This window comes from Melanostigma gelatinosum, assembly GCF_949748355.1.
Source record: "Melanostigma gelatinosum genome assembly, chromosome: 14".
Classification (NCBI taxonomy): Eukaryota; Metazoa; Chordata; class Actinopteri; order Perciformes; family Zoarcidae; genus Melanostigma; species Melanostigma gelatinosum.
In genome coordinates this window covers 12383486-12401001 of record NC_136647.1, presented here as the reverse complement: position 1 = coordinate 12401001, position 17516 = coordinate 12383486, and the positions used below count along the sequence as shown (strand labels likewise).

The 17516-nt window shown below is 40.9% G+C and overlaps 3 protein-coding genes across 4 annotated transcripts; 2 read left to right on the top strand and 1 right to left on the bottom strand.

Annotated features, from left to right (window-relative positions):
- Positions 1-1058: 1058 nt before the first annotated feature.
- nf2b (NF2, moesin-ezrin-radixin like (MERLIN) tumor suppressor b) lies at positions 1059-9860 on the bottom strand. Its single transcript, XM_079283830.1, has 17 exons — positions 9584-9860; positions 9206-9321; positions 8446-8571; positions 7897-8019; positions 7350-7433; positions 7142-7210; positions 6911-6993; positions 6689-6764; positions 6440-6577; positions 6157-6231; positions 5953-6066; positions 5686-5808; positions 5284-5501; positions 5028-5130; positions 4427-4566; positions 4162-4330; positions 1059-3561 (listed from the first exon to the last, which is right to left on the bottom strand). The coding sequence occupies exons 2-17, from the start codon at positions 9293-9295 to the stop codon at positions 3514-3516; spliced, it is 1779 nt and encodes a 592-aa protein (XP_079139956.1). The 5' UTR covers positions 9296-9321; positions 9584-9860; the 3' UTR covers positions 1059-3513.
- A 721-nt stretch (positions 9861-10581) lies between these two features.
- Positions 10582-13309, top strand: mettl27 (methyltransferase like 27). 2 transcript variants are annotated; one of them, XM_079283554.1, is made up of 6 exons: positions 10582-10783; positions 10974-11110; positions 11334-11462; positions 11652-11787; positions 12009-12101; positions 12239-13309. In XM_079283554.1, exons 2-6 carry the CDS (start codon positions 10991-10993, stop codon positions 12463-12465), a joined length of 705 nt encoding a protein of 234 aa, XP_079139680.1. In that variant the 5' UTR covers positions 10582-10783; positions 10974-10990; the 3' UTR covers positions 12466-13309. The 2 variants fall into 2 exon arrangements, with proteins under 2 accessions (XP_079139680.1, XP_079139681.1); XM_079283555.1 differs by lacking the exon at positions 10582-10783 and having other exon boundaries at positions 10990-11110; positions 11399-11462.
- Positions 12359-15994, top strand: LOC306788160 (uncharacterized protein). The gene is made up of 6 exons (XM_079283553.1): positions 12359-12478; positions 13390-13714; positions 14014-14076; positions 15177-15260; positions 15350-15478; positions 15560-15994. Exons 2-6 carry the CDS (start codon positions 13465-13467, stop codon positions 15838-15840), a joined length of 807 nt encoding a protein of 268 aa, XP_079139679.1. The 5' UTR covers positions 12359-12478; positions 13390-13464; the 3' UTR covers positions 15841-15994.
- The last annotated feature ends 1522 nt before the right edge of the window (positions 15995-17516 follow it).

Below are 17516 nucleotides of genomic sequence, written 5' to 3'. Positions count from 1 at the left end.
TACCGTAAGTCTTGAATTGTCTTTTGTTCCATGTCAACTGAACAAATGTATTGTGCTGATACTGGAGTTTTTATACAGTTGTATACTTGCTGTTTTGTCGTAGAAGTGTTCTACTTTCGATAAGTTGTCGCTCTGTTTCCACTGAGAAATGTTTCTCTCTTGTAGGTCAGGTTGTAACTAACGAGACTGGAGCAGTGCTGGTAAGAAAATATGAGTCTTCTCAATTTCTACAAAACAACTTGTCTGCATCTTTGTTATACAGCCTGAATATTTCCCAAGAGCCACTTCATCACTACAACTGCATCTATTTTTTTTTTCTTGATTTCACAAAATGTGGAGGAGTGATCCCAGCTGCCATTGGGTGAAGGCAGGCTTCACCCTGGACAGGTCACCAGACTACTACAGGGCTGATATGTAGGGACAGACAACCAATCACACCTACGGGCAATTTAGAGTCATCAATGAACCTGGGCTGCATGTCTTTGGACTGTTGGAGGAAGGCAGAGAACCCACGCTGACAGGGGCAGAACATGCAAACACTACACAGAAGGGCCGTGCAGCCCGGGATCGAACCTGGGCCCCTCTTGCTGTGAGTGCTTTAAGTTGTTTTAGATATTTATTATTTTGATCAATGATTTTTTTTTTCTTCAGAATGTAATTCTCTGCTCCATGATACAACCACACACTGTATAGAAGACCATAAATGCATTATTTTGTCTTTTATTGGTGTCATATCAGACCCGTTTTCAGTTTTTCTCCCCACAAGTTATATCTCTAATATATAACGCAACACTATCAGCTCTTAAGTTATTGGCCTATTCATCTGCTGTCTACTTTTTCCTTCTCCAACCTATTGTTCTTATATCAGCTTTTAAAAAACGTTCAACATCCAACTCATATCATGCAGTTTTGTTTTGTTTTAATGTATTAAAAGTCACGGTACAAACTGTTGGATTAATATAGCCCAACATGGGTTTGATGAGGTCATTACAACAATATCAAATTAGGGTACATTTTTATTTCATTCCACACAAATCCAAATGGCTTTAGTCAACACAACGCTCTTCACTCTGTATTTTAATATGAATATTTATGCATATTACTGCTTTAACAAAAATAGGTACGCCCTCAAATGTGTGCTCTGTAGAAACTACTAGATGTGATAGTTGAATACATCTGATCTCCACTCAATTGTATAAATAGCAATGTCATGTAATAGTTGCAAATACTTGTTAAATTCAGACTAAAGTGTAAACTTGTCCACTAAATTTTAGCATTCAGTTTCAGCAATTCATCTATAAACTGCACTACAGCAACATGATCATTGCAAACGGCCAAACCTCGGAGGTAAAGAGCAGACTCTTAAATGACTCGGATGACATTTTGTACAAATTGCCATTACTGGACATGAGTTAATTATTCTGCAAAGGATCAAGCCAATCACCCACTTAGACATTTGGATTGTCTGTAAAATATGTATTTGAAGCACATTATTCATAACAATGATTATTAAAAAAGAGGAAATGTTTTGCTCCATAAGATTACTAAATTGACTGACACATTATGCAAGAATGATTAAATCATTGTCTATGAGACAACAACTTATGTCTGCACAAACATCAGGAAAGCATTGCTGTATGGTCACTGTTGTAATGAAATTATATGAACAAAATCATTTCACAAATCAAATCATTGACACAATCTTGTTGTGCATGTGAGAAACAAAAGGCATCCCCTCGAGTACAATATTGTTTTCGGTGTCAAAACATTTTTTATTTTTTTTAACGACTTGAATTTGGCAAGAAAATCCCATTCTAGAACAATAAAACAGTCAACTCCCCACAATGACCGCAAGAAAACACATACGGTGACGTTATTTAAAGATTTATAGGACAAATAAATAAGGTCAAAGATACAAACTGAAGCACTTATGCAATGGTTTGAAAAAAAGAAGAAAAAAAAAGACAATTCCATTTACATAAGACCAATGTTGGCCTCATTTATATATCAATGTGCCAAAATGAACCAATCGTTTGTCAGCGTTCAGTCCATGAAGAAGTCTGTCCAACAGGCCGGTCCAAATAACCAACACGCAGAGTGTCTGGCTGTGCATCTTGCATCCAGCCTCTCCCTTTTTAAGGATGCAATGAGGAGTGTAGTAGAATAAACTTTCACTAAGTTTATATTTGTTAAATACAGTGCACACAACGCTGTCAATGATCTTTACCGTGTGAATTAATATTGGCCTTAACCAAGTTAAATACCATACTGTTTATCTCAGGGGAAAACAATTCGATTCTACCTGCAGTGATTGTCTCCAACACTGACCCTGAGAAGTACACGAGCCGAGGAAAAACAAAAGAACAGGAATGCCATGAATCTGTAAATCAGTCCGGGTATGGCATTAACCCCAAACCTAAAGTGGACCTAACGCTAAGACACATGAGCACAATGAGAGCAAATAAAACCGCCGCAACTCCACAATCATAATAGTAAAAAATAAAGTTCAAGGCACATCAACAGTCTGGAGTACAAAATATAAAAACTTGAAATGTATACTACATGCCTATGAACTACGATGAGGCACTACAAACAATAGAGGCACCTGTGTGCTGTGAACCCAGTAACAGAAACAGCAAAGAAACAAGCGAAAGACCAAACAGCGTTTACCTCTGTACACACACCGTCCCTCACACGTCAGCTCGTCAAAATTTGGACTTTTTTCTGCGTTGAAATTACTACTTTTATAAATTACTTTAATCCGCAAGATTACAATGTTACTTTTTCACATTAAATATTAATGATCAGGAGTTGTTTTTAAGTGTATTTAGTGTTCAAAGCTACATTCAACAATAGATTGGTACATGTATAGTCAGAGATTTGGGCATTTTTTTTATTTACTGTTTTCAAAAGTCAAGTTTAAGACTTAAACACTTTGCTGGTTTGAAAGAAGACGACCACATGAACAAAATCATAAGGACATTTAGTACTTGTCAGAAGATCCTCCAGCCTGAAAAGGTAATTCACCAAGTTATTGTAAATGCAGGAACTTTTGCCTAAAGCCTGTTTGTATCAAACGTTAACCTCAATCCGTCCCAAAATGTTGTTACGGCATAAACGTCGAACCTGTCATTGAGTTATGATATTATATCTGACATCTTACAGCTAAGTATCCCTTAAAACCACATCAGCAACTCATTAATGCAGCCATCTTCAGCACCATGCCCTGAATCGGTGTTGGATACACACATTAGTGTGTTCATTATTTATATATTTATAAAAAGAAATGTGGAAGGTGCTGTAGTGTAGCAGGTGGTACAACCTGTGCAGGCAGCCAAACTAGTGTCTGTCTGTTGTTGAGGATACATTTAAAGTCTCTCCATAGCACACAGTCGTGGTGTATGTGTCTGTCCGTTAGTGTCAAACAGGTAAAAACAACAATAACCAAACACGTTGCGAAAGCACCGAGTCACAACAGCCAGTGCCCTCCTTCCTCGTACTGCATGACTAGGATCACACTTCTTCAAAGTAGGCCCTCTGAGACATGTACGCAGAGTTTCGCTGCAAAACAAGACGGGTATGAGCAGTTTGAAAGAGCAAAGGAGGCCAAACTCAGCGCAAAGAAACGTGCATTTGTGGTGTGATAAGCAACTCCGAGTGTACAGTTATGGAAAATGACTACTAATACTGTTCCATATGCTCCGCAGCCTACATGTTTTGTCACCCCACGACAGAATATATAAAAACAGAAACCCGTTAAGCTGTTGGATGTTTTGGCTCAAAAAAATGTTTCTTATTTAACTGTAGAGGAGAATGTTTGTGCTTCACGGATGCAATAACAATTCTGATAGGCTAGTCAACATCATATACTGTCAAATTAAATATATCATCAATTTTGACACTTTCTTTTTCTTATTTCCATTGAAGAGAAACGTTTTTGGCACTATAGTTCCCATGATGCTTTGGGTAATGCGAATAGGAAGTCTGGTGTTACCAACGCAGTAAGCTGTGGTTTACTCATGTGAGCTCATTATTATGAAACGGGGGAAACACTTCTCAGTATCAGCTCTATTCACTTGTTATGTACTCTAAAAAGCATTCCAGCAGGTAACCAATCGGTAAAACTTATATTAGTAATAATAATACAAAGAGCATACGTACGTTGCTGTGAGGGGCGTAGGCGGGCTCCTGGACGTATCCCCTCGCCTCATTGCGGAGGCTGTAGACGCCAGCCTGTTGCTGCTGCTCCTCCAGCTTCAGAGACTCGATCTCAGTCTTCAGCTCCTTCAGCTGGTCCTGCAGGTGTTTACTCTTCTCCATGTACTCCAGCCTGCGTTAATGCACGTCACGATATCACGCACGAGCAGATCTGTACAGTCTTTCTAAAAAAAAAAAAAAAGTGTTGTTGCAGGAGAGTTAATCTCACCTCTCTCTCTCGATCTCCATAGACAGCCTTTTCATGTCGGAGTCCTTGAAGTCGAGGCGCGACGGTGCCGAATCGTAAGCCAAGTCGGCCGCTTCGGGAGGTGCAGGAGGCGCAGGGGGAGCAGAGTAGGCGGCTATGAGCTGGAAGACGGGCAAACCGATGTCAAGTAAGTAGTAACACAACGTTAAACGTTTAGTGATATGAAGCGTAACATAATGCATTGTGTATCGCACCGTATCTGCCCTTTGACAGCTGTTATTCTGAGTCACAACACCAAATGAAAGAACTATTCCTATCCAAGTAAATCCAATCTACAACAAAACACTGAACAGTTGTTGGTGGTACACATTGCATTCATGCTTGTATGTTTTCTGTGGGAAAATGCTCATACTTTAGAAATATGTAATACAAATGACCTTTTAAAGATCGCAGGTAATCAATGGCCTGCGCTAACTAAAATCACTGCACTGAAAGAAGCTGCATTTATGTTTCAGAGGTATTCAAGAACAACCTTCTTAACACAAAAAAGCTAGATTCATCCACAAAGAGACATGACAAAGGCATCCCAAAGAGCACACATGCAGCGGTAGCATCACTGTACAGGGTATGTTGTTTTCGTGATCTCCAGCAGCTTCTGCTTGGCTCTCCGCTCGGCGTCCTTTGCCTCGGTCAGGTCCTGTTTCAGGTGATCTGCCTCCTTCAACCTGGAATCAGAGGTCTGGTTAGCTCGAGGCTGATGGAAGACACGGTTATTAACAGCAGAACACTTTGTGTCTTTCACTTATTCCGGATACATATAACTTTTTAACCAACTAAAACAAGTGCTTTAAGCGACACCAGTCGAGATGGTTCCAGACCTTCTCTCAGACTGCTCCACCAGTTTCACAGCCAGCTGCTCTGCCTCCCTCATCTTCTGCTCCATCAGCCTTTTCTCCTCCTTGGTCTTCATGGCGGTGACCTCTAACCTCTGCCTGTCCTGCTCAGCTTCTGCAGCCTTGTGGGCCAACAGCTTGGCCTCTTCTTCAGCAATCTGAGCCTTCTCTGCCAGCAGGTCTGCGGTCTCCTCAGATCGCAACTAGAAAAAATGCATTGGACCATTTAAAAAACAAAAAAAGCATTTTTACAAACTAGTATAGGTAGTTTAGAGCTTAGCGTGATGGAGAAATCTGGTGCTGTATCGTCCTTTCAATCAACACCAGGAATGCAAAGCTTGCTGCCCAAACAGGAGCTCACCAAAAAGTAAAAAATGAAGTTCTAACCAGTGCGTCGTTGGCCAGTCGTGCCTCGTCCTGCAGCTGGAAGAGTCTTCGTTCCATCTCTTCCTTTGCCCGCTCTGCTTCCTCTCTCATCTGTTTTTCCCTTGCCAGGATTTGACGCTCCATCTAGATGGATGCCAGGAAACTCAATTCAAGCTAAGGCAATCAACCAGGATCCCTGACTGTAGTACACATATGTATGCATGGTGTACATCACGTCTAATCTGTTATTCTTATTCCTGTAGTGGAGCTGAGAGAGAGAGAACTGACCTTCTTGCGGGCCTTCTCCTCTTTGGCTTGAGCCTTCATCTGTTGCACTTCAATGGAGTCCACCTTCCTCCTCCTCATGAAGAGGTCGTGGTTACCGATGCACAACTGCAGGATCTAAAGACAAACCGGCGATATCTTACGTCACATAACTCTCGTCTAACTTTGTTATCGTTGAACGTTCACGTGGACAAAGAGGCAACCGACCAGCTTGTTGACCCGCAGTTGAGAGGAGTAGAACTTGAAAACATCTTTCTTCTTATCCAGGGGTTTGATTGTGAACTGCAACATGGGAGCGTTAAAGGATTAGTTTCTACTACTCGACAGACAGCACAGCTTTGTTGCCTTTACAGCCAACTCATTAGAGTGAATATCCCGTACTGAACAGCTGCAGATGTTATGAAGAGCTTTATGCGTTCGCAGTTGTCTTTTGCACTTAAAAGTCAAAGCAATACTTTCCTAAATAATTCTGACCGCTGCTTGCATTTACCTCCTTTTCGCTGTAAGAGATGTTGCGGATGCCGCTCCAAGGAAAGGATTTGTTGGGGTTGAGTTTGCTGTTGGGGTTGTAGATGTGAAGACCTTGAGCATCCACTCCAAGTAGCAGGTCTGTGTCCCTCTTGTTTTGCTGTCAACGGGATGTGTAGGACAAATGCAAACCAACATGATGGGAATGTTTAAGGTTGCAAAACATGTATTTTAACTGACAGAACGTCAAGGCACAGTTATTTACACTCACTGTGATTGCAAAGTAGCTGACACCGTACATCTCGAGGTCCTGAGCAATTTTTAAGTATTCCATCTCGGCCTCATCTCTGTGTGGACAGCGTAAGAATAAAAGAGGATATCAAAGTACGATACGGTTAACACAAGAATCTAGGACAACACGTTTTTTTTTTTTTAAAGGGGTTAATTTCTCTTAACATGCCGGATTTCAGAATGATTTCTGGGTCAGTCCTACCTGGCGATGCCTCTGTGCTCTGCATACCAAGCTGTGATCTTCTCTTCCCACATGTCGGCTGTCATTTGGTATTGCATCAAAACCTACGATACAGACACAGGAACAACGTTATGTACTGCATGCACGCACACAGACATTGGCTACCTGCTGTAGCATTAAAGCACACCAGACAGACAAAGCAATACAAGTAAACTACAAAAGTCAAATGTGCACATAGTAATGTGAACTTACTCTTTTTGGCAAAAGCTCATCTTGTGCCAGGAAGCCCGGCTTGTGGAAGTTTGGGTCGTAGTCCCCATACTGTGAATGAAAGTGATGGGGAGACTTTTTAAAGCATCAGCTGTGAATTTCAGGTGGACTTTAAAGGAGAGTATTTTTTGAGCTACAGGAAGGACAAACATGATAGTGAGAGAACATGAACCTTGCATGGCTTTCTTACCTTGGCCTGGACGGCATATGACGCCAACAGAACGGATGCTTCAGGGGAGCAGAATATCTCCTCATCTAATATCTGTTTCTTCACCTATACAAGAATTCGAAGAAATGTAAAAACATTTGTTGAATTCAGTTTTCTAAAACGTGGAGATGAATTCTCTTCACCAAAACAAAACTGATATCACAATCTCTGAAAGTATTTTTAAAACAATGAGGCCCAAAGAAGAGACGCACCAATACTGACTCAAGTGGCTGGACCGGGTATCGTCGACAATGGGGCGATCTGGTGCCATCATTTTAATAAACAATTCAGTACATTTATGTCTATGTATTTCTTTGTAATATTTTGTTTGAGTCAAGCCTGATATTGCCTTAGACGTAAAAAGATGATCCTAGTTTCTTCCACACAGTGACGCATAAAACCTGTTAATTAAACATTGGTGTCGGATCGGTACCCAAAGCCCACGGATCAGTACCGGTCCTGAAGAAGTCTGATCAATGCGTCCTTAGGTCAAAGGTTATTTTTCAAGACATGTTTTCGGTTTCATTACCTGTAAGAAGAAGAGGTGCTGAGTTATCTCTTGGACCAGCTCTTCTTCTACTTTTTCTGGGAAGAACTTAGCCAGGAAATGAAATGTTATGGGGGAGTCCTTGGGAACCTCCTGGTCCAAGACCTGCATAAATAAATAAACAGGAGAAGAAAAGTGCACAATAATATGTTTAATAGACCAAACTCTCACGAAAGCGGCAATGTCATGTCATGATTAATGACACTTTAGGCAATTAATAAACTGAATATCTTTTGCTTTTGGACCGTTTCTCAATTTAAATACGTCACCTTGGACTCTGGTAAATTGTGATAGTTATTTTTTGTTGTTGTGATTTTTTAGAGACTACCGGTATATAATAAATGAATTATCCGACAATGAGTTGCATGACTAGTTGCAGCCCCACAGTTCAGATTAGCCTGACCTTTCAAATTCTGGACAACACATACAAATCATCTGCATTGTGCAAAACATTTCAACCACAATTCATTCATTCATTTCTTTGCGTCACGTGTTTTTAAATCCTCTTCGCGGGTTCACTCCTTCACTCACCCGTTTCTCTTGTTTCAGCCAGGCGTAGGTGTCCTTCACCGTGTACCTGAGTCCAAAGAACCAGGTCTCCCGCAAACCAACGGTGCGACACACCAGGTCAAACAGGTCTTTACCTTTCCACTTCACCTGAGAACAGTAAGCGACATAGAGAGCAGTGGGTTAAGAGGCTTCAAGACAGTGGGTTGTTGTGCAGCTGCGGTTCTATCACTATTTCCTGTTAAAAGCAGCCCAAACATGAACTTATATTTCCAACTGAATTTTGCTTTACTCGTTGTGTTAAATCTTGATTTGACTGATTTTAGAGGGGTTGCTCGGTATCTTTTAGCAGAGGTGTGCCACCTTGCCTGAAATAAAGACCACATTCACTAACATTAAACATCTGTACACTTTATAAGGGGAGGAAAAAAGCAGAGGCACTCTTTCACACAGCGTCATGTATTTAATGAGCGTGACTGTCAATTAGAATGTCATCTTCTAACTAAATAGATCACAAAATGAGATGCACTAGAATCTGGGAAGCTTACATCTGCTCAACAATTTCCCTGAGGGAAACCCTGACTGATGAGATTCCAAGGAAGTCGTGCGGCGTCTTGCACTAAACAATGAATGGCTGTAGATATGAGGAAACATGCTTAAGTCTGGTCTCCTACGTTCAGCACAGGTACTAGAACTTCAAAACTAGTTCATAAGGCATTGGATAAGTCTACACATCGTGACTTTCAGGCCATTCTTCAGTGAGCTTGCGTAAATGAATCCTTACCTCACAGCTGAACTCCATTTCAGCATCCATGGTGATTACTTTGACTTTGAACGTCTTCGGCTGCTTCTTCTTTAATCCTAGGATAGACATCTTTAGGGTGTTGCTGTCAACGGAACCTGTGGAAACACATTGGAAGTATTTCAAGACGGGATAAAACATGACATAGAGAAGGATGCGTCCAGTAACTAGAACAAAACATTCCAATGTTATTTACAAGTTTAAACTTTTGGAGAGATTCAAGCCACCGTTAACTGACAGTTAACTGAAAGTGGTATTTGAGCTGAAAATAAGCTTTTACAGGGAATACAACACGAGTTACCGTTAGCTTACTTCTTAGTTAAACACAACATGCAGCTAAGTATAGACAAGGCCTATTACCAGCGAGTTAAGTTACACACGTCTGCCGTCCAACAAGGCTCACAGGGAGGCTGCACTTTTTTTGTTGGAGAGTCCAATGCTAAGCTAACTGATATTACTAGACACCGCTAGCCTTTCAGCTATGCCACGAAAACGCAGCAAAAGAAGTTGTAGAAAGAGCGGAACTTTGGAGAGATCTCCATAATGAAATGTATCCAGCGGATTTACTTTGGAGCTATTAAAAGTTGGAAACCAATTTGCTAACGTTATCTGTAGCTACGTGCTTTCGCTGGTTCGCTTGCTTTTTACATATCAGGAGGACTTTCCAGAAGAATTTTGTTTTGACTCCGAAGTCACTCTACAGGTGGGAACACGAATAGCAGCCCGGGATAAAGTTAACTGCGCATGTGCACGAATTTGAGACCTTGCCGCATTCAATGGTTATCGGAAATATTGCATTTCCAGGCGTTTAAGGGGAGGTAGTATGTGGCCGTGAATGCAGCACCACGCTGAATGGAACATACACATCATGACTTATGCAAAAAACAAATATGAGTTGATTTACAACTATATTTCCATGAAATGAGTGTCTGTGAATCATAGACGTACAAACTTTGGCCATTCATTATCTTTTCTGCTCATGTTTGCAGGCTAACCAAGGGAATATATAAAAGCAGGAAGGGTCATTGCATCAGGGATCAGTCTGTTGGCCTTTATAGTGGTTTAAAGGAAAAAACAAAAAAGGGATTTGCAAAAACGAAAAACGAGAATACCATGGTATTTCCGTATTTCCGTATTTCCGACTGAACGGTAAAACGGATGGCTAAAACGTACACGGATCTTGGGGGACTTTGGTTCTTGGTTTTTCCGTTTTTGAATTCAGAACGAAAAACGGAAATACGACCGACCATTTCCGTTTTCCCGTTCTTGGTTTGAAATGAAAAACGAGAATACCATGGTATTTCCGTATTTTGTTTTTTCCGAATTAACGGTAAAACAAATGACCAAAACGTACACGGACCAGACGCGCTTTTTGTAGTCCATCGTCGGAAAAATTGTAGCATCATCACGGCAGACGTCAACAACAACCGCCGTCGCATTATAATTACGCAGCTTAGTGGGGGGGAGATCTTCTGTACACGTTGGTCGTCTTTTCTTACCGCTATCTGAATCCTCCTTCACATCTTAACTTGACTCCACAGGTTTTCTATCGAGTGCAAGGTAAAGTGGTTATAAAAGACATTCGGACGCACTTTTTAGACTTTTCGAACGCACCCCAGATGCTCCACGTAGTAGTTGCACAGTGTACAGCAGGCTACCGACCTGCAGTTTTCATTCACAATTTAATCTTAAACTCTGAAATACATGTCTTTATTACCACTTGTCTCCGTTTCTTTCTTTCTTTGAACAGGTGTTTTTAGTAGCCTGATGGCAGCTGTCAGTAAGACTTTTGAACATGTGAAAGCGATGATCTTAGCAGCTCATGAAGGCGTCACACCAGGAGAAAAGGTCAACTTCTACAACTCCTGGGCAGAGACCTATGATCAGGTGAGTTTTATAGAAGTAAAATATGATGAAATGAGCAAACATATTTGCAGTATTTTTTTTTCTCCAGTTAAATTATAGGATTGTTTTAATGTGCAGGGAGACATTAAAAAGGTGTCTTATACTTTCTTTAAAACTAGCCAAATATAGATTTGCCGTTCTCATGTTAACCTTCTTTATTGCTGCTTAAAGCCACTGTTTCTTTTTTAACACCTGTTTTGAGTAGGATCTGGCTTTTCTGGACTACCGTGCACCAAGTCTGGCAGTAAGCAGCATCTCATCCCATTTCAGCGGTGATCGGGAAGCAGCTGTAGTGTTGGATGTGGCCTGTGGCACAGGACTGGTGGCCAAACAGGTAACTCACAAGATACAGGCTTGACGCAGTAATAAGTCATTTAATGTTCATTTTTTCTTCTTCTCAGAGTTACCAGACTAAAAATATTCTTTTCTATGAAATATGACTTCTGCGATGATGTCAGTCTTTAGTTACCATGTTCAATTGATTTGACCGGTATGACTGTTAAAAACAAAATGTGTTGTACAGATGAAGAGACATGGATTTGGACATTTTGTGGGGATTGATGGAAGCGAGGCTATGCTGATGTTGGCCAGAGAGAGCGGGTTATACCAGGACCTGAAGCAGTCCATGCTGGGAGAGGGGCCACTCCCGGTCCAGAAGGGTAATGTTATGGTTTAAGTTATGTCACATGGGTCATTCATCTCTGTGATTCAGGCGGTGATCCTCAAGCGGGGTAGGTTAGCCGACTTTATTGACTTATTTTGAAAAAATCTTTTATCTTTCATGATATTATGCTTATTTAATATTCTTAATCCTTCCTGTTATTTCCACTACTACTGCAAACTGTCTTATCAGCTTCCCCCCCGTCACTTCCTCCTGCAGGTTTGTTTGATGTGGTTGTGATCGTTGGAGCACTAAGTGTTGGTCACGTCCCAGTTGGTGTCGTCAGAGAGTTGTGCAAGTCCACCAAACCAGGTGAGAATGTGTTTTTTTGGTGTGATGCTGCCTCTACTGCAGTTCTGATTCTTGGTAGTAAATCAGTACCGCCTCACTGTAGGTGAGTTTAATAAATCAATTGAAAACACCACTTCACTGTGACCTGAATCCACTAGGTGGCCACGTTTGCATGACAACCAGAAGTAACGATACCAACGTGGAATACAAAGCCGCCCTGGAGCGTGAGCTGAAGCAGATGGAGGCCGAAGGGCTCTGGACTTGTGTAGAGGTCTCTGAGGTGGAGGACTGGGAGAGAGGGGTGGCAGAGGAGGAGGTCGGCTACATATCTGGTGCTGTGTACCTCTATAAGAAAGTAGCACATTGCACGACAACGAAGATGTGACATCACACCCAAGGTACAAAACGACTCAAGAAAATGTGTACTTGGCATCTGAAAGCAACACTTCAGATTCTTACATATGTACACTATCTTGTGGCTGTGCAGTAAATTCCTCCGAATAGAAAATTATTGTATAAACATGACAACCATGTGATAAACAAAGTTGTAACTTATGTCTGTTTACTGTGTCTAATGCATTCATATCTGCTGCACATTAATCAATTTAAAAGTTTAATATGAATATGAAGCGTGCACTTTGTAACTCAGCAGAACGATTCAGATGACAGGGGGCCAATTAGATCTCAGGCAACCCGTCAGCCATGACGGTTTTGTTGTTTAATATCTTACACTGATCACCAGAACATAATGACATCTCATATCTAATGAGAGTGAATGCATGATTATCTGACCTATGACCCCTGACTATAGTTCAGCAATCTGAAGGACTGTGTTTTGTCCAGATTGAGTTTATTTGGGTTGCCACCAGAGGGACATGGGGACCATATTAACTTTCTGTGGGCTTCAATGATTTAACTAATAATTTACAACATGAAAAAAAATCACAAGATGTTAAAGATTATCACAGTGTTCTAACCAAGGTCATTTTTTATGTTAATTTACAATATATCAGAGAGAATGAGATAAGTGGTGAGACAGAGTGAATAAAAAGGTTACACTCCCTTCTGAATTTAATCAGATAATCTTCAGTCGCACTAAAAGACCTCAGCATTAGGATAAGTGAGTTTGTTTATGTGTGTATTAATAAACGCGGTGTATTCACAGCTGTGACTGCATGGGAGGGTATTATATTTAGTGTTGCACCACTCTGTAGCAGCTTGTATTTTCTCACCAGCACTGCGATGATTCATCATCATCTGAGGCCTTGAGTCAAACTATCAAACACCAGACACATGTTGTTTTTCCCAGCCAGCTGAAGTTCGGAGACTATATAAGACGGTTCAACTGTACCACTGTACCTCTGTGAGGACGTGTCACTGGACAATGAGGCTTGTTCGTGGTTTGTTGTTGGTGCTGCTCAGTCTGTGTGGGTCAGGGGCTCAGGAGGAGGGTTTCGCCAAGGTGGGTGAGATCAGAGAGTTTCAGGAGACAGCTCCAGGAGACACGGCTGACCAGTCGATCGGGCTGACCAGGAACCAAACCACCCCTGACATCTGGGCGGAGGTGAGGGATCTGAGAGACATGGTGGTGGAGCTTAGGGTGCACCTTCAGCTGCTGCAGAGAGAGAATTCTGGTAAAGACTGGTTACTTTCCCTGTTGAGTGTTCATAATGTTGTCCTTTAACAGTTAGATTGAAGTGTTTCAAGTATATTTTTTGAGTATTGGGTCAAAAGAAGGGAGTCAAGATACATACGATTTGTGGTGCATCTTAACAGTTTACTCTGTAATTGTCTGTCTATAATAATACATTCTTAAAAATCTGTGTTATGGATAAGATCATTTTGCTACGGTGAAAAATCAGAGCTCATTGTGTTATTGAAATTGTTTCAGAAATGAATTTAACTGTTCTAAAAAACGTTTTCTGTTTTTCAGTCCAAGAAGCTCGACTGACTGCCACCGAGAGCAAAACCAGCGACCTAGAAAGAGAGAATGCAGGTATTTCACTGACGGTGTTTAGTTTAATACTTTTCACGTTTAGTTGTTTTCTATTCTGTTGTATTAATTTGTTGAAGGTTTCACATGTACATCATTGAATGTAATTTTAGTTTCGGCTTTTTTTTTTAACGAAAAAGAGCTTAAAAAAAGAGCATTGAAAATATTTCTGTATTTAAGGTGTTGGACACAATTTTGACCTGATGATGGCGCTAGAGGGAAAATTAATAGATTAGGTTTTTGGACCTTGGATCTGGGTGTGATCTACAGAGATTAGAAAAGATAATTTGATACATTTTTTAAATGTTTTTAACTTATTGCAGTTTAGTTTTTTAAGCTGCCATCTTGGCACGGACCCCCTTGTAAATGATATTCCAAATCTCAATGGGATTATTGCGGCTAAATTAAATTGAGATAAAATAAATGAAATCACCAAAATTAATCCTGAGGGGGACATGAATATGTGTACCAAATTTCAAGGCAATCCATCCAATAGTTGATGAGACATTTCACTAGAAATCACAAATTTCAATCTCAAATTCCGGCTGGAGGAAAAGTCAGGGCATTAAAGTCGGTAGGATTCGTCCTCTGGAGATGAATGTCTGGACAAAAGTTCTCGTTAACTGACTGACAGACCAACATCCCTAGACACATGACGATCTAGCATGGTTAAAAATTGACACACAATGAACGGAAGTAAAAGTAACTGTGACACAACTTTACTTGCGGCAAGTAAACAAGGTGCACGGAGAAGGGAAAGCAGTCGTAAACAGTCAAAAACTCCAGCAACACTCAAAGTATTAAAAATAACTTTTAAGATGAACCAAATGGCTTTAGTTGCCTACACTTAACCAAACCTTAACCACACAGCTGTCAGATGAGAAATGACGAATGCGAATCGTTTTTAACATTATAATGGTTGTTTTGGACGGCTCCAACAAATGGCTTGTTGGACAGTGAGAGTTAAATGTGGTTTAAAGTTTGTGGTTACATTTTTGATTACTGGTTCAACAGATAAGATGAGAGTCAATATGTACATAATTTGTTGTGCATGTAAACAGTTTGCTCTGCTCTGTAATTTTCTGTCATTGCATTAACTCCAGATTTCCAGACCAGACTGAGCAGCGGTGAGCGTGAACTTCTCGTTAGCAAGTCCAGGATTGACCAGCTGGAGAGAGGAAATGCAGGTGATGAAGTGTGTCAGGGAGCTGATGGACTTGTCGTGAGCTCCAGGTTAAGGTTAATGACATACATTGACCTGTTTTTGTGTTAACAGAGAACCCAAAGGTGGCCTTTTACACAGCTCTTACTGATGCAGGATATGTTGGACCACACAACACAGACATCACACTGAAATACAGCAAGGTCTTCACCAACATTGGCAGTGCTTACAGTCCAGCTACAGGTAATGCTTCAGGACACATGGACATGTAAGTCTACATGAATCAGTTATTATTGCTTTTCATTTTCTACTCTGACTCTGCAGGTTTCTTCACAGCACCAGTCAAAGGGGTCTACTATATCCAGTTCACTGTGTGTGGTAACCACACAGGTCTTATGGGTGTTTATGTGTACAAGAACAACCAAAGGATCATGTTTAACGTGGAGTGGAAGGAAGACACACTTTACAAGTATTTCACTAACTCTGCTGTCTTGGAGCTGATGGCAGGAGACAAAATCCACCTGGTTCTCCCATCAACCCATTCTCTCTATGACGATAGAGATAACCACAACACCTTCAGTGGCGCCCTCCTCTTCCCACTGTAAGCGTGGCGTTTAGGCTGCTGTGCGATTCATTTGTCACAAACCCTGTTGCCATTGGCGACACTGTGATTATGAATCTGACTTGCTTTTTGTGTCATCGCATGAAAACATTTCAATACATTTAAAAAAGTGATTATCTTCATGTAGGAACATGAACTCCGCTGATGTTCAAATACTGAAACTGTTTAACGGTTCAAACTAATAAATGAATTGCACAGAAAAATAGACCCTGTGAGTGTTGTTGTAACAGGCTATTATATTACTGGATTATTGTTACTCAATGTTAAAGTGGCATTTTAAAGTTGGAGCTGGCTGAGGTGGAGCTAGTCCTAACTTTTACATACTGTCGGGTAGATTAATTAATAATCAATTATGATTTTACTGATCATATGCAAACTCTGAATCTTTTGCGTTAATTGTGCTCAATTATTCTGTTTTGACTAAAATGGGTAATTGATTGACTATTACCTCTTCCGCTCTGTCAAGTAAGAGCCTGGAAGACATTAAAGTCAGACTTTTGTTTTTTTAAGTTCTAAAAAAAAGAAAGAAAATTCTATTACAGAATGGCTTTAAGGGCCTTTTGTTGCATTAACTGTCTCATTGGCAATGATGGATCTGCTCGGATGAGATTATGATTACACGCAGAAAAGGATTTTCTAAGAACTAAAGAAGAGTGAAGGAGATAAGTGGAGGAGGGAGAGGGTTTCCCTCACGGACTCATCACAGCGTGATGCCCAGCAGCCATGGGAATATCAGGTTTGGGAGAGTGAGTATCATTGAGTGTGGGAGAGTGAGTATCATCAGAGAGTTCATTTTCCCTGGAGATGAGTTTGCGTCCTCTTTAACTATTGAGACCCTGAGACAGTTTCTCCCATCTGTTCTAACTGTGATCGGTCCCATGGCATTTGGCAAACGGATTAGAGTAATAGGAGAGAAGGGGCAGCGGTACATTTAGAGACTGTGAATTGCTTTCGAGGCAGCGGTGACTGAAGAGGGAGGGCTACAAATACATAAAGGAGTGAAATCACGTCCTAGTCGCAGAAAGAAAGAGAGAACAGGCCTCTGAGAGGGTTTTGCTGTGAAGCCATTTAAAGGAATGAAATAATTGGATGCTGGATGCCTCGTCTCAGCAAAAGCAAGAATGCAAACCCCGTTCTTCCCGTGAGTGTGAGGCATGTGGAGGAGGTGAAGTCAGGAGACGGGAGTTGTCATCCAGTAAAACCACAACCGATATCTTATTTTCACACATTCAATCTTTCATGGCTATTCTGCTCCACTGTAGATGAAAGCGAGCCGCTTCCCTGCCTGCTATCGCCACGGTGAACTTTGCAAGAAGTGAATGAATGCCTGACAAACCAATGGAGGCAGAACAGTTCAATTCAATCCCATGACCTACTATTGCCTCAATTGGGCTATGGTTTAAAGAACAATGGGACAAGAAAGGGCAAGCTCATTCTCATTCATCCTCATTCAGTTTATGGTAATTGAATGCAGCCGAGTTGAGGTTATTTGACCCATATTTCATTCAAACATGTCATTCCTTTGATTTAAAGTTTGTGTACAATTTGTGGTTAGTGCGATGATGACATTTGAAAAAACAATTCTTCTGGTAGTGTACTATTTTTGGACTTTTCTTGGATTTACTGTTAAAAGTCATATTTAGGATTAGGTTCAGTTTA